Source organism: Acipenser ruthenus, chromosome 15, assembly GCF_902713425.1.
Source record: "Acipenser ruthenus chromosome 15, fAciRut3.2 maternal haplotype, whole genome shotgun sequence".
In the NCBI taxonomy this organism is placed as follows: Eukaryota; Metazoa; Chordata; class Actinopteri; order Acipenseriformes; family Acipenseridae; genus Acipenser; species Acipenser ruthenus.
Genome location: NC_081203.1, coordinates 35,682,700 through 35,709,971, shown reverse-complemented (window position 1 = coordinate 35,709,971; position 27,272 = coordinate 35,682,700). Strand labels below are relative to the sequence as shown.

Sequence of the window (27,272 nt, the reverse complement as noted above, 5' to 3'; positions counted from 1 at the left end):
TAAACAGGTAAAACACCTATTTATTGATTGTATTAACAAAACTAGAACCTATCAACTAAGTAACAAAATCCAAGTTTGTAAACTCCTTGTCCAGGTTTCCTGTCTGTTTAACTGTCGTATTCCTGGCACACTGTATCCAGCCATTCTGAACCCTCAGTGCTTCACACAGCAGACCTCAGTGCCAGTCTGGGATTGGTGTATGTGGTCATGCAGCTGCACTGATGAATGTCAGTGTGCAGGGGAGGGGGCTGCTCAGTGTAGCTATCATTTAAATCAACATATTTATTTGTTTTAAGGTCTCCAGCAGTGGAGAAAGAGTCCAATTAAAACAGATACTACACAGTCTAATTTTAGTTCTGCACACGGGACCGAATTTGTTTTTCTAATTAGTGAAAGAGCTTTGCTTTCACGTCCTCCTCTCCCTCTCATGAAATAACTCAGCAGGGTTCTTTCACAGGGTTTATCTGAACTGCTATAACACACAGTATATATATACCATAAAGCATTACTTCACTTCACTTCACCTTTCTCTTCTATTACCATGGATTACAACAGTACACATTTATCCATATAGATGCATTGGAGGCAATCTGCCGGCACATATTCACTGAAGTGTGTGCCAGGCAGGCTGCAGGCACAGCTCGGGCTATCCTTTGGTCTACATGCTGAAACTTGAGCGCGAGATGCAGCTTGTATATCAGCTTCAACTTCTGTATACAGGAGAGTAAACAACTGACCATGAAGGGGCTTCTGTATACATATACATGAAGGGACTGCCAAGCCCACTGAAATACTAGAACAACACCTTGGGATACCTGTAACGTCTGAGCTTTTGACTTTCTATTAACAATCAGCACAGCGGGGATCATAACCGTCAGCTAGCAGCTGGAAAGAGATGCCAAGCCCAGAGTCCTTTGGTCGTGCTGATACAGTCACTGGCTATTTTTACAGAGGCAGGAAATTATAGTTCCTCTTTTTGATACAAAATAACTTGTGAGAACATCATCTGACAAGATGAAAGCATACTTCTTATGGAACTAAAAGCAGTCTTAAAAAAAAATAACAATAAAAATATATATATATATATATATATATATTTACTATTCCCATTAGATCAAAGGTGCGCAACCAAACTTTTATCACGGGCTGCATATCCAGAAAACTAGTTAAACCTAATGTGACCAGCTGGGAAAAATATACAAAACAATTGAAAACAAAGCATTAATATCGCACTGTTATACCATATACACATGCATTGCACAATAATACAAAGCAAATGAAATATCTACTCGCTGAAGCAGTATTTATTTTAGCAGATGAGTTGTTCAGCTGTAGCAGGCAGCAACGCAGTAAAAGTCCCAGGGCAGCGACGTCAGCTCCCTAGCAACAAGCCTCCTACGATGGGAATGGGTTCTTTGAATGCAGAGGGTTTGTGCATTTAAGAAAGGAGAGGAAGACTCATTAAATGAGTTGGAGTGCTGCTTTATATGCAAAAAATTAGAAAAAGCAAGTCAAAAAATCTTTTACGCTATAAAATGAAATGAACACACTGTCGGGCCGCTGGGAGACGAGAACGGGCCGTGGGTTGCGTGCCCCTGATCGAGATTTTTTTAAACAACATCTTTGTTTGAAGAAATACGCTGTCGTTCTGGGCGTTCGTTCATGTATTTTAAAAGCCTGCTGTATGTTTCAAGTGCTTAGGCCTACATGTGTTGATGTCTTCTATTAAAATCTATTTCCATGACTCACACTGTGTCTCGAAACCTACACATCATGCAGTCTGCACATTGCTTACAGAGATTGTTTTTTTCATTGAAGTCCAAGGTGAATCACAGAATGAATGTGAATCCTAGAAACAGACTATAAAGGTTAACATTAGTCAAGCACATTAGTCAAGCATGAGTTAATCCTTTTAAATAGATGCACACACGGTCTGACGCGCTACACATTCTTCTTTATTTTATGGTTTTCCTGCAAGGATGATGGCAATTTGCATAAAGCTTCACATGTCATTTCTCCAGCCTGTTCAGTGCCACTGCATTAAGTCACATTCAGCCTGAGGCTGGCCTGCATTGCAGAATCCAAGGGCACGAATCAGAGTGCTAGTGATTTTGACATGTCCGCTGCATAGAGCAGCCCTGGTGCTGCCAGAAGGCAACCTGTCAACCTTCCTAAAGATCACAGAGAGCAGACCCAGCAAAGCATGCCTCCTGGTATCATACTGCATGCTTATGTCATGGATAATTCATGAATGCAAACGGTGCAGTCCTCCACATGGGCACGTGACCCGGCACACTTAGCAGCTTCCCTTCCATAAAGATCAAGTCAGATAATCCTGGACTCATTATTAGCTTGCACAGCCACGTTCTGTCAGGGCATTCCCTTTGAATATTGACCTGGAACCTGGGATAAGACTGCGTCTTCAAATCCGCTGTGGAGTCTGAAAACATCCCCCAAGCGGGGGCTCGAGCAGCTTCACTGATTCCTGTTGAATTAGCAGCAGGAGCAGCAGCAGCAAACTCAATGCGTAATCAGTCATACGGTTCATTACAAGAGGAAAAACAAACTTCTTTAGACAAACCAAAGGTTGTCTTGTTCTATTGTTCTGTGCTGTGCAGTATTGTGAGACACAGTAGAGAATACATGTAATACACTGCATTCATTACATACATTTTACATTATTTAAAAATAGGGACAACTTTAAAAAGAAACTTAAACAAGGTTCTGCAAAAATGCTTTTTTTGTTTGTTTTTATTACACAATGTATTGGATAGCATAGAGAACTGCTACAATATGCAGAATTCTATCTAAAATCAATGTGATTATACAGCAGCTAATCCCCTTTAGTAATACAATGTAATATATTGAGGATCTAAAGGGGCCCTGGCTCCTGTCTGCTCACACATCAATTATCCTCTAAGCAAACTACATTATCTTGGCAGATTACACAATCAGTAATTCTGCTACGCAGCCAAAGCTGGGAAAATGAATAATGAATGATGTGTCTTTGATAAAGCTGCTGGATAAAACAGAGGCAAATGCTGAACCACTTACTGGATTAATCACCTGGCCAGTTACATGGTGCTGGGATTTGATTTGCGTTATACAGTACGCACACACACACACACACACACACGCGTGTGTATATTCCAGGTTGCATGCTTACACAAGAACCTTATTTATTTCAGGCAGCTACTCCAGATGGTCTACTAGCAATGTCTGTGGATGACAGATTCATTGCGATTCTGGTGAGTCTATTGACTGAAGCTCAGCTGGCAGAGTGCCTGTGCTGTAAACAGGGGACCTGCCTCGCCTCCCCAGTCAGACCACGTTCTCGCAGAGGTTCAAAAATAAATCATATTCTCTGCGTATCTCTCACCCCGTCTCTCCACTGAACTGCAGAACACTAGAGGGGTCTGAGCTCAGCTGATGCTTTCAAACAGTCCTATTAGATCTGCAGTCTTAATTAAACCATCAATCGTTGTGGTTTTCTAGGACTCGGTCCCTCGGGTTAGCTTCAATCTAACTGCAGCTCGCTTGTCCCCAGTGCATTTCCACCTGCCTTCCACTTTAACACAACTGGAAGGAATTCATCTGGGTTTTCCGCTCCGCTATGTGCACTTGGTTTGGGATGACGATACCGCAGCTCACACTGCAATGCTTTAAGTACAAATGTATTATTTATCTGAAGGATCTGAAATGCTTTAGCTAATTCAGGCTTTGCCCATATATGCAGTTGCCCTTGATATTGCTGGGAGAGGTTATGCGATGCAGGTCGCTGTGTTCTGTGCTCAATATGTTGTGAGTTACAGCTGCGTTAGAGGTTATGCAGTTGCCCTTGATATCGCTGGGAGAGGTTATGCGATGCAGGTCGCTGTGTTCTGTGCTCAATATGTTGTGAGTTACAGCTGCGTTAGAGGTTATGCAGTTGCCCTTGATATCGCTGGGAGAGGGTATGTGATGCAGGTCGCTGTGTTCTGTGCTCAGTATGTTGTGAATTACAGCTGTGTTAGAGCAGATTGTTGCATTTGTGTGTAAAGAACCCTAAAGCGCAAGGGGAATCTGTTAAACTCAGGTCCTAATCTTTTTACATATATTTTTTTCTATTAGCTTTTGCACTTCACTTTGCTTTGAGGATACACAGCAGAGTAAGCGGCTGTGGGAAGCGGCACAGGTCCTGAAATACATGCGAGGGAAGCTGAATAGAGAACTTGCTTCGATGGGGCTGCCAGAAATGTTTAGCAAAACAACGCTTATCTACTGCCCTTGAAACCGCCCTGCCTCAAACTGAAACACTACGTTTTAAAAGAGCAAGACTGTTCTGTATCGTATGCATCTTTAGTGGAGCCACATGTCTACATCCACTAAACTTTGTTGAGACTCGAGGCTGCGCACTTCAGCGCCAGTCTCTATATCTCATTATGTTCTGCTGGAATACTCTTAATATGAACATGCACAATGACCAAAACAACTGCATCCGAAGCTGAAAAGGGACATTAATACTACAGTACAGTATACAGTCTAAATGATGCAATTAGAAAGTGTTTACAATTGTCCCTGTTTATTTATACAATTGATTAAAAGACATGTGGTGGTTAGCAATGTGCAGTGAAACAGCATCGCACCCCAGATTGAAGCACACGGAGCACTAATGAATGGGGACAGACAGACTGACATGATGGTGGTGATGACATGACAAACAGACAGTATTCTGACTACAACAGTGGAGTGTGCTGTGTTTGACTCAGTAGCTCCCTCTGCTGCTCCGCTGGGGCAGTGTCCGGTCTATATTTTGCATGCCTGTCCCGGTCAATATTTATGTCCCCCATGAAAAATAATTTCAGAAAAGTCACACAGCACTCAACACACTTTAGAGTTAGAAATGGGGCAGCAGTGTGGAGTAGTGGTTAGGGCTCTGGACTCTTGACTGGAGGGTTGTGGGTTCAATCCCCAGAGGAGAACACTGCTGCTGTACCCTTGAGCAAGGTACTTTACCTAGATTCCAACTGTATAAATGGGGAATTGTATGTAAAAATAATGTAATTGTATGTAAAAATAATGTGATATCTTGTAACAATTGTAAGTCTCCCTGGATAAGGGCGTCTGCTAAGAAATAAATAATAATAATAATAGAAATCACAGGGACAAACTGTGCCAGAACACAAGACACTACATCAAATAAATACAGAAACAAATACACGAATAAAACAGGGGATTCAAACCTTTTATTTAGACCAGTAATCATTTTAGTGAAACAAATCTCTGGATGTGTGGGAACAGAATTTCTTTTTGCTGACCTCAGTGCTGTGAGGTTTAGGATTATGGTGAGGATTTCCAGACGATCATTAACTTGTTCCAGTTTTAACCCTGAATTCCCCAGGACTGAGCTCCCCTTTGGAAGGCCTGTAATCTCTGACAGGAGACAGTTTAAATGAGAAGGCAGCTGTAACACGGAGTCGCTGATGGGATCTCCACGCCGCTCCGCAGAAGGTGCTGCTTTCTTTCTATTTTTTGACGCATGTTAGTTTTCACATTTTTCCAATTTTTTTTCTTCTTTTAGCTGAAATGAAATGTCCTATTCTAAATCCTCCCCTGTTAGAAAATGTTCAACCAAAAAAAAAAAACCCTTCTAATTTACAGGGAAACTGTCTTTGCAATTAGGAAGCTAAAATGCAGGGACGATGAACAATGTATGCATGCAGTAAAATCTACCAGGGCTCTTTACGGACAGTGGAAAAAAAATAGGAAAGTGTCGAGATCATGTGATCAATTATCTCAGGATCTCGACATAACACATTTTTATCTGTTTTTTTTTCCATGTCCTCAATGAGCTACCATGTATGGGTTTTTTTATAACTTTATTTTATATATAAACCATGAAGAAATCAGCCCTTCCAATTCCAAGCATGGAAGAGTTAAACAGAACTAAAGAACAAAGTAAAAAATAGTTCCATTCCATTGGGAAGTTCTTATGGGTGAAGCGTTCTGTGATAAGGGAGATTCTTCTCTGATCCGTGGCACCCACACCAGCCTCTCAGCAATGGCAGATGCTGGGCTGTCGATCAGGCTTTACTGTAACTCAATTGCTTTTTGTTTTTTTACGTCACATCACATTACTTCTGATTACATGGTGACAATGTAAAGCAGAACCTTTAAATAAATGAAATACGTTAAATAAACAGGCTCAAAAATTCCTAAAAGAACACCTGTGAAAATGAGTCTCAAGGTTTCTATCCTGGTTAAATCTCCCTGTGTCATTCACAGAAGCCTCCCTCCAGCTGTGCAGGGCGCTGGAACCCGAGTCCACAGCCTCCATGTGAGTGGGAATGCCCAGTGTTCTCGGCGGAACGTTGCTCTTATTATCATTCCGATCACTCTCCATCCCCAGCTTCATGACTCACACAGGGTGCACGGCTTTCTCTGCACACCTCCAGCTTTCTGAGCTGATCCGCTCATTATCAACGACCCCGTCTGGATCTCTGTGTGTTTCTCGCACGCTCGTCTCCAGATGCTGCTGTTCATTTCTTTTTTTTTTTTTTATCTAAACAGAGAGACTGATCTTCATCACACATCTCTGTGTCAGGGCGTGGTGCAGCTGTTTGCCGCCATTGTCGGCCATTCATGAGAAACAGGGACGTGGTAGAAAATGACAGTCATCAACAAGCCATTGCAACAATCCAACACTTTTTAAAAGAACATGAAGAAGAGGCCCCTCGAATGTGTACCGACATACGCATAGATGTCCTAAGTGTAGGAAACACATATAATCAGTTTGGCATTGAATTCATCAACCGCATCAAGCCTCTTCAGACACTCTGATTGCTCCGATTCACAAGTACAGATTTTTCATGCATGTCAATATTTTCTTGATGCCCGTTAGCTTTTGCTGATTGCAAACTAGAAAGAGGTTATTTGATTCTTGCATCCACTTATTTCAAGGTGATTTCATTGAAACCTTGCTCTGAGCCTAAAAAAGATGTAACAGTTGTCTCTGCATAACCAGACCACAGTTATACCCTTGAAGACACAGTAACCTATTTCCACAAATCCAGTGAGGATCACTCGCAGACGCAAGAAACTAATCTTAAGAAACGATCTGTCAGTTTTCTTTAGTGAGTCTCCTTGAGCTGTAGCCTCTGAACAAGCTGCACCGAACTCTGACACTCTTGCTAAAAAAAGAAAATAATGAAAGCCTATGTTCTGTCCAGACGAGAATGATTCTAATGCGTAGAGGTAGACAAGGCACGCAACGTGCCAGAATTTGACATGCAGGGCTTGACAGTGTCGAGAGACAGCCTCCTCACTGCTGCACAGAGCCCCAGGACAGAGTACGCTTCCACCTCGCAGCTCCTGGTGACAGTAGAAGCTGAGACAGAAGATGGAGGCTGGGGGCTGTGAGCCATACTGCCCCCACCCCTCCCCACTGACGTCACGTCTTTTCCCTCCGGGACACGGGCCATGCTTGTCGTGGTACAGTAGGAAGTCTCCAGCTCTCCCTATCCCCCTGGCCCCCTAATTAAATCATCACAATGTTACACGGAGCAAAGTGAAGACCCCCAAAATGAAATGTGATGCCTGATGCATTCATTTGCTAGCTATCATCAGGTATGTACATAATCTGGCTGCAGCTTGACCCTTATGCTTTGGCCTGCAGTCTCGCCATGGCGCCGTACTGTAGCACCGTGGATTGCGATCTCGTCAGAGCTCAGGAGCTGAACAGGGCTGTGCATGCTCTGTGCATGGATGGGTCACCAGGGCTGGGCATGCTCTGTGCAGGGATGGGTCACCAGGGCTGGGCATGCTCTGTGCATGGATGGGTCACCAGGGCTGGGCATGCTCTGTGCATGGATGGGTCACCAGGGCTGGGCATGCTCTGTGCATGGATGGGTGACCAGGGCTGGGCATGCTCTGTGCATGGATGGGTCACCAGGGCTGGGCATGCTCTGTGCATGGATGGGTGACCAGGGCTGGGCATGCTCTGTGCATGGATGGGTGACCAGGGCTGGGCATGCTCTGTGCATGGATGGGTGACCAGGGCTGGGCATGCTCTGTGCATGGATGGGTGACCAGGGCTGGGCATGCTCTGTGCATGGATGGGTCACCAGGGCTGGGCATGCTCTGTGCAGGGATGGGTCACCAGGGCTGGGCATGCTCTGTGCATGGATGGGTCACCAGGGCTGGGCATGCTCTGTGCATGGATGGGTCACCAGGGCTGGGCATGCTCTGTGCATGGATGGGTCACCAGGGCTGGGCATGCTCTGTGCATGGATGGGTGAACAGGGCTGGGCATGCTCTGTGCATGGATGGGTCACCAGGGCTGGGCATGCTCTGTGCATGGATGGGTCACCAGGGCTGGGCATGCTCTGTGCATGGATGGGTCACCAGGGCTGGGCATGCTCTGTGCATGGATGGGTCACCAGGGCTGGGCATGCTCTGTGCATGGATGGGTCACCAGGGCTGGGCATGCTCTGTGCATGGATGGGTGACCAGGGCTGGGCATGCTCTGTGCATGGATGGGTCACCAGGGCTGGGCATGCTCTGTGCATGGATGGGTGACCAGGGCTGGGCATGCTCTGTGCATGGATGGGTCACCAGGGCTGGGCATGCTCTCTGCATGGATGGGTGACCAGGGCTGGGCATGCTCTGTGCATGGATGGGTGACCAGGGCTGGGCATGCTCTGTGCATGGATGGGTCACCAGGGCTGGGCATGCTCTGTGCATGGATGGGTGACCAGGGCTGGGCATGCTCTGTGCATGGATGGGTGAACAGCTGTGCACTTGCTATGGGACGTGTTGTTGGTGGCTCCAGGGTTAGTTCACAGTCCTGCACACTGGAATCAACAGGACCGGCAGACATGTGACACTTGAAACATCAGCCTCCAGATAAATACCATGACAGCTCTATTCCTGAGCGCTCTCAGGCTCTCACTGATTGTGTGTATGCAGTATAAACACCACACAGATAGAGATCTCTGAATCAATAAAGCAAGGCAGCCATGCTGTGCATTCCAACAGGAGGAATTATTATTGCCCCAGATTGGCTTCTTTGGAGAAAATACAAAATAGTCCGTCCATAATCAATTCAGCTACAATACACTCTGCAAATAAAACATCTTAATAAGCACATTTCCACCATTTCTGCACTGGCTGTACCCACAAAGCCATTGAATGCAATCACTAAGCGTATGTGTGGTGCAGATTTATTGCTTACTGCTGAATTGCTCTCGACTCCCAGCAATCTGCCCAAAAGAAACAGCTTCAGCTGGCAGCGTCTGGCTATTGTGCAATTCTTCTATTGAAAACACAAGTTTCTAACCCGTTTGCACAGGCGTGTTTTACACATACAGTAAAGAAAGGAAGCAGTGACAAGGTTTTAAAACCTGGGCTGTTTCACTGGGACTGGGAGGGTCTAAAACCAGACTTTCAATTTCTGGAATAGGAATCAACATTGTTAAAACGTTTATGGGAATGTCTGGCTCGACCTTCAAGACACCCCTGAAAAAACAATTTCACCGGTTGAGCTCTACACCAGAAAAGATTCAGCATGTGAAACAAATGGAAGAACCCCCTCGCCCCACGCCCATCTACAGAGTGATACAGTATGCTTCTATTAGACAGTAAACAGCAATGTAATCCTTAAAGTGAAACGCTTGCATTTCCAAGACGGCTTCCTTTGCAACATGCTCACAGGTCTGGGTAGGGGCAGGCAATCACAATGCATTCATCAACCAGCACTACTCCTGCTAAACAACTGTGAGCCCTGCGTGAGCCTGGCTTGAAGGGGAAAGACCATACAGGCAATGGCAGCTGTCTCTAAGCTGATCTATCCACGGGTCTATACACGGCTTCCAAGGTCAGGGACTGACATCCCCTGGGACGGAGCAGAAGAGACAGCGGAGACGAGCAATCATTTTATTGAAATCCTCCGTCAGCCCCTCACTGAGCACGGGAGGAGAAATAAAAGAAAATGAGATGGGATGAAGCGAGTGACAGCAGGGTGCTGTGCTCAGTAACACTGCATCACAGTGCCAGACTGGAGGCTGCTTTTATCCAGCACAGTGTTTTCTGATGGGATGGAGTGACAGCAGGGTGCTGTGCTCAGTAACACTGCATCACAGTGCCAGACTGGAGGCTGCTTTTATCCAGCACAGTGTTTTCTGATGGGATGGAGTGACAGCAGGGTGCTGTGCTCAGTAACACTGCATCACAGTGCCAGACTGGAGGCTGCTTTTATCCAGCACAGTGTTTTCTGATGGGATGGAGTGACAGCAGGGTGCTGTGCTCAGTAACACTGCATCACAGTGCCAGACTGGAGGCTGCTTTTATCCAGCACAGTGTTTTCTGATGGGATGGAGTGACAGCAGGGTGCTGTGCTCAGTAACACTGCATCACAGTGCCAGACTGGAGGCTGCTTTTATCCAGCACAGTGTTTTCTGATGGGATGGAGTGACAGCAGGGTGCTGTGCTCAGTAACACTGCATCACAGTGCAAGACTGGAGGCTGCTTTTATCCAGCACAGTGTTTCCTGCTTCTTCATCAGGCCTCACCAGTAAACAGCTATGGAAACTAATAGAGCAGACACCTGGCTTGTTTTCTTATTCTACTCCTCTTACAGTACCTCTGATGTCAGTTCAGATTAGGGATCAAACACCATTGTATGAACTCAAACACCCTCATTATAGCAAATAGAAAACGACACACTCCTTGCATACTACCTTGCACCTAAGCAATCCATGCACCTGCATTTTCTTTCAGTCAATGCTTGTGAATGGGGGCTGTATTCTTGTTCTCAAATATTTCAGTTTTCCATGCACCAGAAAATGACCCACATTTACTTATTTAAAGATGATGTTGTATTGAACAGTCATTGTCTGCACAAAGATTCATTCATATTACTGCTGTCACTTCTATGTGTGCACAGCTAATCGTTCAGTTTAATGAGGACAATAACAAGCTGCAATGCTGAGTCCTCTCTGCAGATGCTGATTCATTCTGTAATTATATTAGCCCCTTAAAAACAGCCCCTTCAGAAATGCTCCCTAAATACATGCACCCTGTGGCCAGTCTGCAGCTGCTGGGGCTGTGCCACAAAAAAAAAAAACACATGTAGATAAACTGAAATGCGCACAAAATCCATTGTTCCATTAAAAGCTCTTTCTAAAAGACACATCTCTCTATCGTCGTAGATCCCACGCTATACTGCACATGACAACACAATGAAAAATAACATCATACAGTTACCATTCTGAACAAAACAGAAAAGAAAAATGTATAAATACATGCTTACCTGAATTCATCAAACGAATACATGGTCTGGCAAAACAAACAGAAGGACGAAATCCCCTCTGGAAATTAGAAAGCAAACACTTGAAGAAAATGCAGGTGGTTAGCGCTCAGGCTGCGAGTAAATGGCATGCATTCATATTGCATATTTATCCCAAATCTCCAGCAAGGTAGAATGTGGTAATGCTGGCCTGCAGTACAGACCTCCTCAGCTCAGCCGGCAGTGTGCAGACAGCAGCAGCTGAGGCAGGAGAGAGGCGGCCGGCACACCATGTGACCATGCCAGCCCAGTCACATCAAGGCAGAGAGGTGCTCATCCACTCAGAGGAGTGAAGGTCTACTGCACAGCCTGCACTAGAGCAATATCCTTTACAAACAGAGGCCTGCTTCTCATTGTAATTACCACACACACACACACATGTACTGAATGAAGAGGAGGAGATGCTACACCAATACAATAATCCTTCATGTCACACCAAACCATCAAGAGCAATGATGAAGGGGAAGGAACCTATTCATGCCCATTCTACTGCAATGATACAACTATGCACAGCATGTCCACAGATCTATATAGCAATATAAATAAGGTTTCAGTTTCCAGTCTTGTGACATGATGGAATTCAAAGTGAGAGCCACGTTCTCTTTGAACACATCACAGATCATCCCCTGACACTTGCTTCAGCAGAGCCAGGCCACTGACCCTGGAGCTCTGTCATCATTGCCAAGTTCAGAGACTTCATACCCACGACCCAGGACACTGACGAGTCATGCCTTGAATACTGCACTCTGTTTGGACTTACTGCAGCATTTCAATATCAACAGCAACACGAAACATATCCAGAAACCACCAGAGCGACTCTTGAAAACTGTGGCAAATAAAGGCCGTCTGGACTCTTTACACTGCATAGATTGAGATCACAGTTGTTCAGAAGGTATGATTATATTTCAAAGCGCTCCATCAAAACTGTATAACCGCACTCCTGTAGTACTGCTTACATTGGGGACAACCCCACAGGAAAACTAGCTGCAATTTTCATATGAAAACGTCATGTAACAAAGACAGCAAATCTGTGTGTGCAGCTTACAGATTTCTTTCTACTGAAATGTGTTCATTTAAAGAAATGTGTGCAAGCAGAGAGTGCTGGTCTTCAAAACGTCATGCTCCTTCAAACAAGGCCAGAAACAGAACATGACGATCCGGTGCAGTCTTTAAAGACAACTAATACAACTAAGAGGTTAGGTTGCTTCTTTAAGAAATTAAATCTGTGATTAACCTTTGTGCTGCTTTAGAGTTGCAAAGACAGTCCTGCACGTGCTCAGGCAGGTTGCAAAGAGGTGGCACAGCCTCTCACCTCAGTGTGGCAGCTTTGAGAGCAGACGAGGACAGTGCAGCTTGAAAGCTGCTTCCGTGACTGGAGGGAATAGGAAGAGTTCCAGAGGTCTCAGCCTAGCTTGTGTAGGTATCCACATCAATAACCTTTACTGCCTGCTCTGACATCACAATCATTATGGTTATTGCTGCCTGACCCAACACAAATCTATATTTACATTGAAAACACACTGATTATGAATCTCCCAGGATTGTACTGTATATGGAATAATCCAGCAGCGTGCTTACAGAGGGAATAGTTACACTTGTAGAATTTGCTGAAAACGTCCTTCAAGTCATAAAGCAGAACAGCCTTGCTATCGGGTTTTTTTTTACAGCCAGATGCATGATCTGTTTGTTGCTCAAGATTGACCCCTAGCGCCAGTACATCACACTGCTTGACCATTCACAGTGACAGTCTAAATCACAAGCAGCATACTGTAGTGTACAGCATGCGATCACTTCAATACAGCGATTACAAAAGTAAAATGACATTATGCATTTCGGATGTTTGCACCCTGTTTAGAGTTGCTCTAAGGCTGAGATGTGTTTGTAAGTTTTGTGTCTATTTGCTGACACCTTGCCCGCAGGCCTGTGTGGGTTTCACATGTTTCTCTGCTTCTGATCTGTCGGCTTGTCGACTCCCCCTGCCTCGTATTACAGCACAGAAGATCATGATATAAATATACTAGAAATCGCGGCTGACTGACTCGCTCCCTTCTTTACATGGCGGACCCCTTTACTCTTTAACTTTGTGCAGATAAAATGTTTTTGGTCAGAGATGTTCGGTCCTGTACAGAGAGTCCAACACCTTAAGAAAACAATTTCAATGTCCTTTGTAGCAGTATGCACAGCACTGTAACATGTCTGCTAACTTTAAATATGCACCTGTTTCTAATCTGAATCTGAGCTACAGCACAGTTAGGGGTTATTTTGCATCTGCTTGACAGTAGGGGCCTGGGAAGATACTGCCCCCTTTTCAAGGCAGCTCACTGGCAACGCAGGGGCAATAAGAGGAATGTAAAGTAAAGCATGGATGATCAATCTGACTGGCAATCCCATTGCACACCATTCATTTTCAATTACAGCACAATCAAAATCCCTTGAAACATTTACTGATATACCGAAATACAGTAAGATGGCTTTCCTGGGCAAAGCCTGACACACATGGAATTATATTCAAACAGGCATTATACACGCATGCGATTTGTATTAGAGGATTGTGACACACCTCACTTCACTTCACTTCAATAAAAGGAAAGGTTGTATTTATTGAAGAGCAATTCGCTCCATTGTCAAATGCACCAGGTCTTGCGTGTTATATAATATGCAGCTGGCCCACATTTTCTTTCAGAATTGCTTGCGGATAAATGAATCACTCAGCAAATCTCTCTGCGTCTTTCTATCTTGGGAACATATGAATCACTGCTTGAATGATTTCTAAAGCGACACAGAGGCAGGTACTGTATTTGCATTGGGTTTGCATTAGCATCACGCTGATTTACAAGCCACAAGGTCCATACTGTAAGATTTCCATTGCATTTTCAGTTTGATATCGAGCTATTTACTGCACATATACTCAGGATGTACTGTATTCATTAACACATCATATATGCATAACAAAGGTGCCACCTTTACAACTGACAGCCAATCAATGGCAATTAACGTCTGCATCGAGTGTTTGAAAAAACGACTGGAAGCGAATCTTCCTGTCATCCGTGAAGCACAGGAAACCCTTTTTTAAATGGAAGTCCTGACGTGACGCACAGGAAACCCTTTTTTAAATGGAAGCGCTGACGTGACGCACAGGAAACCCTTTTTTAAATGGAAGTCCTGACGTGAAGCACAGGAAACCCTTTTTTAAATGGAAGCGCTGACGTGAAGCACAGGAAACCCTTTTTTAAATGGAAGCGCTGACGTGAAGCACAGGAAACCCTTTTTTAAATGGAAGTCCTGACGTGAAGCACAGGAAACCCTTTTTTAAATGGAAGTCCTGACGTGACGCACAGGAAACCCTTTTTTAAATGGAAGTCCTGACGTGAAGCACAGGAAACCCTTTTTTAAATGGAAGTCCTGACGTGACGCACAGGAAACCCTTTTTTAAATGGAAGCGCTGACGTGACGCACAGGAAACCCTTTTTTAAATGGAAGTCCTGACGTGAAGCACAGGAAACCCTTTTTTAAATGGAAGCGCTGACGTGAAGCACAGGAAACCCTTTTTTAAATGGAAGTCCTGACGTGAAGCACAGGAAACCCTTTTTTAAATGGAAGTCCTGACGTGAAGCACAGGAAACCCTTTTTTAAATGGAAGTCCTGACGTGAAGCACAGGAAACCCTTTTTCAAATGGAAGTCCTGACGTGAAGCACAGGAAACCCTTTTTTAAATGGAAGCGCTGACGTGAAGCACAGGAAACCCTTTTTTAAATGGAAGCGCTGACGTGAAGCACAGGAAACCCTTTTTTAAATGGAAGCGCTGACGTGAAGCACAGGAAACCCTTTTTTAAATGGAAGTCCTGACGTGAAGCACAGGAAACCCTTTTTTAAATGGAAGCGCTGACGTGAAGCACAGGAAACCCTTTTTTAAATGGAAGCGCTGACGTGAAGCACAGGAAACCCTTTTTTAAATGGAAGTCCTGACGTGAAGCACAGGAAACCCTTTTTTAAATGGAAGTCCTGACGTGAAGCACAGGAAACCCTTTTTTAAATGGAAGCGCTGACGTGAAGCACAGGAAACCCTTTTTTAAATGGAAGCGCTGACGTGAAGCACAGGAAACCCTTTTTTAAATGGAAGTCCTGACGTGAAGCACAGGAAACCCTTTTTTAAATGGAAGTCCTGACGTGAAGCACAGGAAACCCTTTTTTAAATGGAAGTCCTGACGTGAAGCACAGGAAACCCTTTTTTAAATGGAAGCGCTGACGTGAAGCACAGGAAACCCTTTTTTAAATGGAAGCGCTGACGTGAAGCACAGGAAACCCTTTTTTAAATGGAAGTCCTGACGTGAAGCACAGGAAACCCTTTTTTAAATGGAAGTCCTGACGTGAAGCACAGGAAACCCTTTTTTAAATGGAAGCGCTGACGTGAAGCACAGGAAACCCTTTTTTAAATGGAAGCGCTGACGTGAAGCACAGGAAACCCTTTTTTAAATGGAAGCGCTGACGTGACGCACAGGAAACCCTTTTTTAAATGGAAGTCCTGACGTGAAGCACAGGAAACCCTTTTTTAAATGGAAGCGCTGACGTGAAGCACAGGAAACCCTTTTTTAAATGGAAGCGCTGACGTGAAGCACAGGAAACCCTTTTTTAAATGGAAGCGCTGACGTGAAGCACAGGAAACCCTTTTTTAAATGGAAGTCCTGACGTGACGCACAGGAAACCCTTTTTTAAATGGAAGTCCTGACGTGAAGCACAGGAAACCCTTTTTTAAATGGAAGCGCTGACGTGAAGCACAGGAAACCCTTTTTTAAATGGAAGTCCTGACGTGACGCACAGGAAACCCTTTTTTAAATGGAAGTCCTGACGTGAAGCACAGGAAACCCTTTTTTAAATGGAAGTCCTGACGTGAAGCACAGGAAACCCTTTTTCAAATGGAAGTCCTGACGTGAAGCACAGGAAACCCTTTTTTAAATGGAAGTCCTGACGTGAAGCACAGGAAACCCTTTTTTAAATGGAAGTCCTGACGTGAAGCACAGGAAACCCTTTTTAAATGAAAGTCCTGACGTGACGCACAGGAAACCCTTTTTTAAATGGAAGCGCTGACGTGACGCACAGGAAACCCTTTTTTAAATGGAAGCGCTGACGTGAAGCACAGGAAACCCTTTTTTAAATGGAAGCGCTGACGTGACGCACAGGAAACCCTTTTTTAAATGGAAGCGCTGACGTGAAGCACAGGAAACCCTTTTTTAAATGGAAGCCCTGACGTGAAGCACAGGAAACCCTTTTTTAAATGGAAGTCCTGACGTGAAGCACAGGAAACCCTTTTTCAAATGGAAGTCCTGACGTGAAGCACAGGAAACCCTTTTTTAAATGGAAGTCCTGACGTGAAGCACAGGAAACCCTTTTTTAAATGGAAGTCCTGACGTGAAGCACAGGAAACCCTTTTTAAATGGAAGTCCTGACGTGACGCACAGGAAACCCTTTTTTAAATGGAAGCGCTGACGTGAAGCACAGGAAACCCTTTTTTAAATGGAAACGCTGACGTGAAGCACAGGAAACCCTTTTTTAAATGGAAGCGCTGACGTGAAGCACAGGAAACCCTTTTTTAAATGGAAGCGCTGACGTGAAGCACAGGAAACCCTTTTTTAAATGGAAGCGCTGACGTGAAGCACAGGAAACCCTTTTTTAAATGGAAGTCCTGACGTGAAGCACAGGAAACCCTTTTTTAAATGGAAGTCCTGACGTGAAGCACAGGAGACCCTTTTTTAAATGGAAGCGCTGACGTGAAGCACAGGAAACCCTTTTTTAAATGGAAGCGCTGACGTGAAGCACAGGAAACCCTTTTTTAAATGGAAGTCCTGACGTGAAGCACAGGAAACCCTTTTTTAAATGGTATTTTTAGACCGATCCCCCAAACACAGTTTATATAACTTTTGGTGACGCTGTTTAATGAAGTTAATCTAGAGTCCAAAGGCCCGTTTTCTAGACTCGTTTGGCGGTCTTTTTATTCCGTTTCTTTAACGTTCAGTGATTCTTTTTTTAAGTTTAATGAGGTCAGATGGCGCTCCGTTTAGAAATGACATTATAAGTAACCCTGACAATTCTATTAGACGCAAAAATGCACAAGTAAAGGGTCCTAATTAAAGTTCCAGCTTTACTGGGATTTAATTTAAAAGCCTTGATATCTCACAGGAGACCCTGATTTAATCACTATGAAAATAATACTCACTGCAGACAACTGCTATACAGAAAACACACACACACACACTCACCACACACACACACACACACTGACACACACACACACTCACCACACACACACACACACACACACACACACACACACACACAGCTGTATGTGTTTACCAGGTATAAAACAAAACAAACAGCATTGGGACACAATAAAGACTAGAGTGTCATTTTTTTATGGATAATATTCTGTATATATATAGTGAGCCCTCACTTGTATTGTAACGCTTGAAATGTTTTTGCTTACGATTGTAAGTCGCCCTGGATAAGGGCGTCTGGTAAGAAATAAATAATAATAATAATAATGAGAACATAGGAATATGTCATAATAGGGCCATGCTATACAGCAGTTATACAGATGGACGTGTGTTGAGAACCACATCTGCTGTACATGCTATACAGCAGTTATACAGATGGACGTGTGTTGAGAACCACATCTGCTGTACATGCTATACAGTTAGGCCAGACACCTGCTGAGTTGCTAGACTTCTAATCAAAAGTGGCTCTTGTTGCTAAGCCAAAACGAAATTGTACACTAGCAGTTAGTTTCCATCAAATTAGAAACATCGTGTTCCAGGAATAAAATAACAACTGTGTGGAAAGGTAGCGCTCACATGTCGTTCACACCCTTAAAAGGGCTGCTCCCCCACTGTACAGCATTGAGCCTGACACAATGGGCTACATTCTCAAAGGAATTCACTACAAATCCGCGTTAGCATTATTTCTGTCTGATGAGGGGGAAAGAAACACTGTTTCCAATTCTAAAACGAATAAGACGACTGACGAGCCACAGCGTCACATGTAGGAGTTGTTTATTTCTGGTTTGGTGTCTTTATTGGGTGTGTTATTATCACTGGATGAAAATATCATGCTATTGACGTTTTTCAAGGGAAATTGCTTTGAGAATCTGGCTTAATGTGTAAAAAATAGCAGTCGCCAAAAAAAGAAAAAAAAAGTGTAGCTCAAAGAAACTGAATTACCAGGAACTGTGCAGAGGAACCCACATGCAAAACATGCAGCAGTAGAGAAACACCTACAACCACAAAACTGAAGCGCGACTCTCCACCCTGCTGGAGGCTCTGGAGATACGAAACACAAAACACAACACACCACTTACTTTAAAAGCTGAAAGTCTGTCTAAAACAGTCACCACGGCAGCCCTGAACTAAGCAGCAGACGGGATCGTTTTTTTATTTTTTGTAACTCAGTGTAGTTTGGAGGGTTCATTGTATTTGTTGTATTATTTGTGGTCACGCATTTGATGTAATAAAACATGTTATCGATCACCTGCAGCAGAGATAACAACATGTATTGCACATGTGATAACATGTTGCCATGGGTTACCACTGTGATGTCATAATGAACAATCCTCCTCTTCCTCCTGAAGAAACGACTTGATTGTGAAAGAATTTCATTGGAAACACCAGTTTAGTGCCTATTGAAATACAGCTGCCGTTTGAAATATCCACACGAAGGCCAGGTCTCCTGATACAATAAGGATCTGCAGAGCAGCCTTGATTACGTGACGCGTCTGATAAGAAGAACCCAATGGGAGGCTGTGTGGTCCAGTGGTTAAAGAAACGGGCTTGTAACCACGAGGTCCCCGGTTCAAATCCCACCTCAGCCACTGACTCATTGTGTGACCCTGAGCAAGTCACTTAACCTCCTTGTGCTCCGTCTTTCGGGTGAGACGTAATTGTAAGTGACTCTGCAGCTGGTGCATAGTTCACACACCCTAGTCTCTGTAAGTCGCCTTGGATAAAGGCGTCTGCTAAATAAATACAAATAATATTAATAATAAATAATGTGCACAGGGAGTTTGGAGGAGGGGTTAGGAGGAGCGAGTGTCTTCTGTGCATTGGAATTCCAGCCAGTTCACATGCAGTGTTACCCAAGCCTTAAACATTAGAGCTGGTCTTCATGAAAGGCCAGAGCACAACCTTACAAGGCTGTTTGAAAGTTGGCCAGGCACAGACACAGACAGCAGCTATTAACTGTAGTCTGGCATCTCTGTGCATTACCTCCCATTCAGCTCCACGCCTACATTCACCTCTACTTCAGTCTAACTGCACGCCCGCTATCACGGCAAAAGTCACACACAGCAGTAAAGGGCAGCTCTTCATTGTGTAAATATGAATCACAGCTGTCATATTACCACAACAACAGCTCATTCAGGACTCGTCAAACAGGAAAACAGCAACAAATCTGCAACGCACCTGATCAATGCGCTGTTCCTGTCCAGCTTTGTTTAAGACAAAGGAATGAAGGGACTGTGCATTCTGAGTGCTATAATAAGCACGGACTGACCTGCACATAAGCATTGCTTTGCAGTGTCTCACAGACATCACCTGACACAGAACTGAACACAGCGCTTGCTTAATTACAGAATGAAACGCTCAAATCTTAACCCTGTCTCTTATATTGGATGCCTTTTTCCATCTTGAGGGGGATTTTGCCCTGGGGGGACTTGACTGACCCACTTCCACCCTGTAAAGTGCCACAGCCAGTTAATGCCAGCAAGATGAAACACACACCGTGGTTGGCTGACTCAACGGTAACCTTGGAAACCATAGAAATGAATCGTTTAGAATGGGGCCCTGCTGAAGTCAATGCTGATTCAGTATCTGGGGGATGGTGTGCATATAGGCCTGCTTGTGAAGAGTAAATGGTTATTGCTAAAAATGAATGAGTGGAATGAATCACAACATGATTATTGCAGGTTATTTCTATGCAGGCAGATTTAAACACGGAAGGGAATTGCACATTCTATCGTTTGTTAAAGTTATCTTCATGCGGATGTGGCTTTCGCACTTTATTGTGCTTCGATGTGAATTCATAATTCATTTCAAATCAGTGCAACTAATCCATGGCAATGCCTTGGGTTTGTACCCAGGGACTGTAAAGACAAACCATCCAGCAGGTAAAACTGGATTAGAGCGTCCAGATAATCTAATGACACCTTCTGTAAAATGACTGCTCCACTTCCTCACCTCCGGATTGCATTGTACCATCACAAGTGACAGCTTCACAGAAAGTCGTTTCAGACGAGTCCTGCTTGTCATACAGCACTCATGGTATCACATGGATACCTTCCAATGAGAGAGGCACTCTTTCTAAGAAGCACAGACTCAGATTTCAAGAGGTAGATTCACAGATCACATCCTAGGCCAGTTCTGCAAGGAGACAGAATCTAAATTTAGCCTGAACGCAGCGGGATGTTTGCCAACCAGGCATGATAAATACTGTGTGTGTGTGTGTGTCTTCACAAACGTTCAGTATTAAGAACATAAGAACATAAGAAAGTTTACAAACGAGAGGAGGCCATTCGGCCCATCTTGCTCGTTTGGTTGTTATAGCTTATTGATCCCAGAATCTCATCAAGCAGCTTCTTGAACGATCCCAGGGTGTCAGCTTCACAATTCAATTGTGAGAACAAGGAAAAGGGTCTTGGAGATCAGGGACCAGATGCAAATAAGTCTGCTGCAATCATTCAACCAGCAAGGCAACGCTGACACCAGCATCAACACATACTCTCTCTGGAAGCCTTCCTCGCATAGAACTGTCATCTCAGTCACACAGTGTGGTTATTTGTATTGATTTGAAATTCACACAAGCTCACGAACATAAAGGCATCTATCCTGTAACACAGGCATTTTAATAACGTGCAATAATCATTACAATCACGTGCAACACTTGGACAGCTAACAACAGATCTCTACAGATGAAACCCCACAAGTCAAAGTGTTTAGACTTTTTTTTCACAGTACAACAGTACAGCTGTTATCCTTTCTTTATCTCTACTGCTAGCCTTTGAACTTGATGGCAGCGCAATGTTTTCATATATCAGCTCAGCATGGGCGTTTACAAGTGGTAAGAAAGCGCGTTTTATTTACTAAGGCAGCGATTACACAGGTGAAGCTTCCTGTTGCTGCTGTGTTAACACTGCAGCTGTAATTTCATAAAGGAAGCACTTTCCATTCACCAGCCGATGATAAGATCCTATTCTGCTTCATTTCATGCTTATAAAGTAAGCCCTCAATTCATTCTTTAACCACAGACCTCTGTGTCCGTTTCGACTTGCAATTGCAGTTGAAGGTCAAGTGCAGACCAGTAAAAAAACCTCTCAACTACAACAGCTCAGCTATTTTCCACACCCGGAACCCTGAGCTTCCATTGGAGTTTATGGGGAGAAGACTGCTGTGAACCAACACAAAGGCAATTAAACCCGGTACAGAGCGTCTCTGGAGTGTCGATTAAACAGCACCGCACGCAGGAAGACTTGCATGAAGCTTTTCAAATTGGAAAAGCTAATACTTTAAAAAGCACAGCACAGAAAGAAGGGCCAGAGGACACAGTTGGAAATTAGCTGCAGATAGACTTAGCTAAAAGATTAGGGGACACTTCTTTAAACAGAGAGTGGTGAGGGTATGGAAGGGGTCCCCTGGTCATGCTGTTAATGCTGCATCACTGGGATCCCTTAAGAATGGAGCTGAAGTTCAAGCAGCTACTAGGAAGAGACTCCACAATGTGCCTGTTCCAGGGGCTGCTGGGAGATCCTGTATTAAATCACTTCTGTGTTGTTTTTTAGGTTCTTGGAATTACAAGACTTTAAAACCTGATACAAGCCAGGTAAAGAGAGAAACATTTTACAGTAATGTTTAACTAGGGCCTCTGTTTTCTGATTTTCATTCATTTCATTTTTCATTTATAGCTGTTTTCAAGTTATATGTAATCGTTTATTTTTTCCGGGGCTTTTGCTTTTTATACACTGTATAAAATTACGGTTTTCGGTTACTTCAGTTTTTTTCTGTCACAATATGTATAGTAACTCGACAGTACTGGCACACTTCAATTGTAGCTTCTTTCCTTTGCTGTCTTCCGCAATGAAATCCTGCTGGTCATGGGCACATTGTTCTGGGGTTTCTGTGTGTTTTTTTACATTTCACCACAATTTGCAATTCTGTTTTAAATTCCACAAGCGTGTAAATCCTCCCTGTCGAACTGGAATACAGCTTTAAATCTCGTGAGCAAGAACAATCCTCCGTTTCTTGTAATCTCGGTTTAAATCTCGCAAGCGGGTTACAATCCTCCAATACCAATGTAGGAACGTGCTGCCCCTCAGTAGTTAGGGCGAGTTTTAAAGTATTCAGAACGAATCAATGCGAGATACGAGTCAGGAAGGAGGGACGTTGCCCGACTGCACTGGGAAAGTTATGATTTTTATTTTTAGGTTATTTTATTTTTTTCACAGGGAAAGGGGTCAAGTCCACGTGACTTGAGTGCCCATTTCCAGTGTTTTTGCGTGTTTATTGGATACACGCCGATTTCATTTGTTTTGTTTTATCGGTTAAACTGAAAATCAGAAGCCCAATGCATATTGCAGCAGTTCATTTCATTATAGAACACTGCATTTCCTCTTGGCTGTAGAAATACCCCATGTGTTTTTTTAAGTACTGTAAAATGTCTTGCTTCCCAGTAGCTAGTTTTCCTTTCATTCAGCCAAAGAATCCTGGTGCTAAATGTTGCTAACCTTGTAAAATACTTTGTGTTTGCTTTATTGCACTGAGACAGACTCGCTGCCAACGTCATTCAGTCTCAAGCCTGCCAAGCCAAGGTGATCTCCAGTGACAAGCTGAGTATATGGCAATTCCCACGTAAGGAAATCTCTTCCAAGTCCAACATCATTTAAAAACACTTCTGCTGCCTAATAGTTTTCTTTCTTCAATAGAAAATAACCACAGCGGATCGTTCTAATACAGTGTATACATACACATTTTAAGCCTGCAGTTCCAGTCTGTCTAGGGTGTAACGATACAAACAGACTGATCACTGACTGAACGGCAGTGTGTAAAACAGCACGATATTCTGTTAGAACTGAATATTTAACAGTGTTCTTAAAGGTGGCGTGACCTCAGTACCCTATCCACACTACCTTAGTAATGTGTAATGAAGAAGCATAGAAACCGCTTCGTTCCCAATCGCGCTTCCAAACCCTGCAGATCACGCAGCACTGCATCAGCAGTGTGAATAGAGAATGAGAGACAGCATTGCATCAGCAGTGTGAATAGAGAATGAGACACAGCATTGCATCAGCAGTGTGAATAGAGAATGAGACACGGCATTGCACCAGCAGTGTGAATAGAGAATGAGACACAGCATTGCATCAGCAGTGTGAATAGAGAATGAGACGCAGCATTGCATCAGCAGTGTGAATAGAGAATGAGACACAGCATTGCATCAGCAGTGTGAATAGAGAATGAGATGCAGCATTGCATCAGCAGTGTGAATAGAGAATGAGACACAGCACTGCATCAGCAGTGTGAATAGAGAATGAGACACAGCATTGCATCAGCAGTGTGAATAGAGAATGAGACACAGCATTGCATCAGCAGTGTGAATAGAGAATGAGACACGGCATTGCACCAGCAGTGTGAATAGAGAATGAGACACAGCATTGCATCAGCAGTGTGAATAGAGAATGAGACGCAGCATTGCATCAGCAGTGTGAATAGAGAATGAGACACAGCACTGCATCAGCAGTGTGAATAGAGAATGAGACACAGCATTGCATCAGCAGTGTGAATAGAGAATGAGACGCAGCATTGCATCAGCAGTGTGAATAGAGAATGAGATGCAGCATTGCATCAGCAGTGTGAATAGAGAATGAGACGCAGCATTGCATCAGCAGTGTGAATAGAGAATGAGACGCAGCATTGCATCAGCAGTGTGAATAGAGAATGAGACACAGCATTGCATCAGCAGTGTGAATAGAGAATGAGACACAGCATTGCATCAGCAGTGTGAATAGAGAATGAGACACAGCATTGCATCAGCAGTGTGAATAGAGAATGAGACACAGCATTGCATCAGCAGTGTGAATAGAGAATGAGACACAGCATTGCATCAGCAGTGTGAATAGAGAAAGAGACAGCATTGCATCAGCAGTGTGAATAGAGAAAGAGACACAGCATTGCATCAGCAATGTGAATAGAGAATGAGACACAGCATTGCATCAGCAGTGTGAATAGAGAATGAGACGCAGCATTGCATCAGCAGTGTGAATAGAGAATGAGACACAGCATTGCATCAGCAGTGTGAATAGAGAATGAGACACAGCATTGCATCAGCAGTGTGAATAGAGAATGAGACACAGCATTGCATCAGCAGTGTGAATAGAGAATGAGACACAGCATTGCATCAGCAGTGTGAATAGAGAAAGAGACAGCATTGCATCAGCAGTGTGAATAGAGAATGAGACACAGCATTGCATCAGCAGTGTGAATAGAGAAAGAGACACAGCATTGCATCAGCAATGTGAATAGAGAATGAGACACAGCATTGCATCAGCAGTGTGAATAGAGAATGAGACACGGCATTGCACCAGCAGTGTGAATAGAGAATGAGACACAGCATTGCACCAGCAGTGTGAATAGAGAATGAGACACAGCATTGCATCAGCAGTGTGAATAGAGAATGAGACGCAGCATTGCATCAGCAGTGTGAATAGAGAATGAGACGCAGCATTGCATCAGCAGTGTGAATAGAGAATGAGACACAGCATTGCATCAGCAGTGTGAATAGAGAATGAGACACAGCATTGCATCAGCAGTGTGAATAGAGAATGAGACGCAGCATTGTATCACTAGTGTGAATAGAGAATGAGACACGGCATTGCATCAGCAGTGTGAACAGAGAATGAGACACAGCATTGCATCAGCAGTGTGAATAGAGAATGAGACACAGCATTGCATCAGCAGTGTGAATAGAGAATGAGACGCAGCATTGCATCAGCAGTGTGAATAGAGAATGAGACACGGCATTGCATCAGCAGTGTGAATAGAGAATGAGACACGGCATTGCATCAGCAGTGTGAATAGAGAATGAGACACAGGCAATGAATGAGGGTCAGTCAAACACTTGCAAAAAAAAAAAATGAAATGTGCATTAATTAAAACCATGTTATTTTTAAGTAGAACTAATATGACCAATTATGGGGCATCAGAGGGCATCAGATGATTCGAGGGCATTCGCCATTTACCCCCACCTTTCACTTCCAGAGCTCGGCAACTCTACAAAATCAAGCCACCCTGTCCCTAACTCAACCCCAACCCTAACCTTAAGCAACCCCTGCCCTAACCCTCAACCTCAACCCCAATACCTAACCATTAAGAATCCTCTGATGCCTCAGGACGCTTTCCAGGGATAGTCCTGTGTGCTGCGCTGGTAGTTCATTGGCACATTTTAATAACGGAGGTCTTCAGTGTGACGTCACATGGTCTGTAACACAATACCTGTTTTTAACTCACAAGCTGGCGATTTTTAATCAGCTTTAAGAAGCCGGTTACGATTACCTTAAGAAAAATCGTTTTCCAGCATGCCGTTTTTTTGTTTGTTTTTTTATGTTACGCATTTTTCAATCTGTCATGTTCAATGAGCTTATGTGCATAGTCTCGTTTCCCTGGCAACATAAATCTTTACCCAAGAAAAATTAAATTGGATCTATCACCGCACTTTAAAAATAGCTGACCTTACACAGCACATAGGGAACACATTTCAAATTGAAATGCATTTAAGACGAGAGCCAGAATAAAAATAAAACAACAAAACGTCGTGAGAGTCCAATGCACACCAGCATATCTGACAAGGCTTACGTGAATTCATTATAAATTACACTTCTACGTGTTGGTTTTGGTTTTCTGTCTTTCTTTCTTTCTTTTGAAGCAGCAAAACATGTTTGTGTTCATTGCAAAATAGCATACCAATTTCCTTTTAATACAGCTGACGAGCTAATTCTGCAATGTCGGCCCCTTTATGTCCAAAGCACTAATCGCTGTGTTGAACAAACCAGACTACAACCAACAATATACCATGAAACACATGCATAGCACAAATTAGTGATCACAACAGGGAGAAACATCCAGTGCGTCTGACGCGTACTGTCGTAATAATGTATATATCATTGCAATGGGCTTGACAGCACACAGAACCCTCTCCTGGAAGCTAAGCCTGTATCTATACACGCTGCAAAGCTCCCGGTCTTACCGTTTTGATTCCCGTCTAAACGATTTGTTGCATTAAAAAAAAAAAAAATGCTAAAACTTATATGGTTCTTACCTCATTTTCTTTCTCAAATGAAGAAAATGTATCTTTATATCAACGCAGGCGAAAACAGCCCCGTCAATCAGTAACGTGTACTAGTATTGTTGTTGTTATTATTATTTATTGTGAGGCTATTTCTTGTGAAGTCACTGTCTTGTTGATGCTGACACACGGCTCAGTAAAATCCTGTTCGAGATTTTGAAGGGTTTCTGTTTTTTATTCCACGTTGTCTCATAACTGGACAGCAGCACCTTCACTTCCATGCTCGCTCGGTGCTGACCGTCGCCGCTTCAAAAAGACTGGGCATTGTGGCGCTCGACAGCTGCTCTGGCGTTGCCATCTTTTCTTCTCCTCCGCTGGGTGACAGCACTCAGAAATTCAGCACAGAAGCAGCTAGGACTTTGCAGCCCACTGCTGATCATAGGCTTCCTACTCTATAGGAAGAAGAAAAAAACCTCCAAACACAAACACACACGCACAGAGCTCGCTTCTGCTACAGTAGCTGGAAAATCAGCCGAGCTGCTACCGTGTCATTGACCGCGCGCTGATTGCACAGTGGTGTAACCGAAGGTGCGTGGCATTGGCATCTATGCCACTCAATGTCCTCTGTGCGTAGGGT

General features: G+C 43.8%; 1 protein-coding gene across 5 annotated transcripts in view; it reads right to left on the bottom strand.

Moving 5' to 3' along the window:
* LOC117424829 (ena/VASP-like protein) overlaps positions 1-27,272 on the bottom strand; it is a 54,117-nt gene extending 26,845 nt beyond the window's left edge. The window contains exon 1 of one of the 5 annotated variants that reach the window (XM_058988109.1): positions 26,669-27,272. In XM_058988109.1, the coding sequence (XP_058844092.1) occupies positions 26,669-26,673 (5 nt within the window). In that variant the 5' untranslated portion in view covers positions 26,674-27,272. Of the gene's footprint in view, positions 1-11,287; positions 11,605-26,668 lie in introns of those variants that run through there. The other 4 variants (XM_058988107.1, XM_058988106.1, XM_058988112.1 and 1 more) reach the window with 4 other exon arrangements.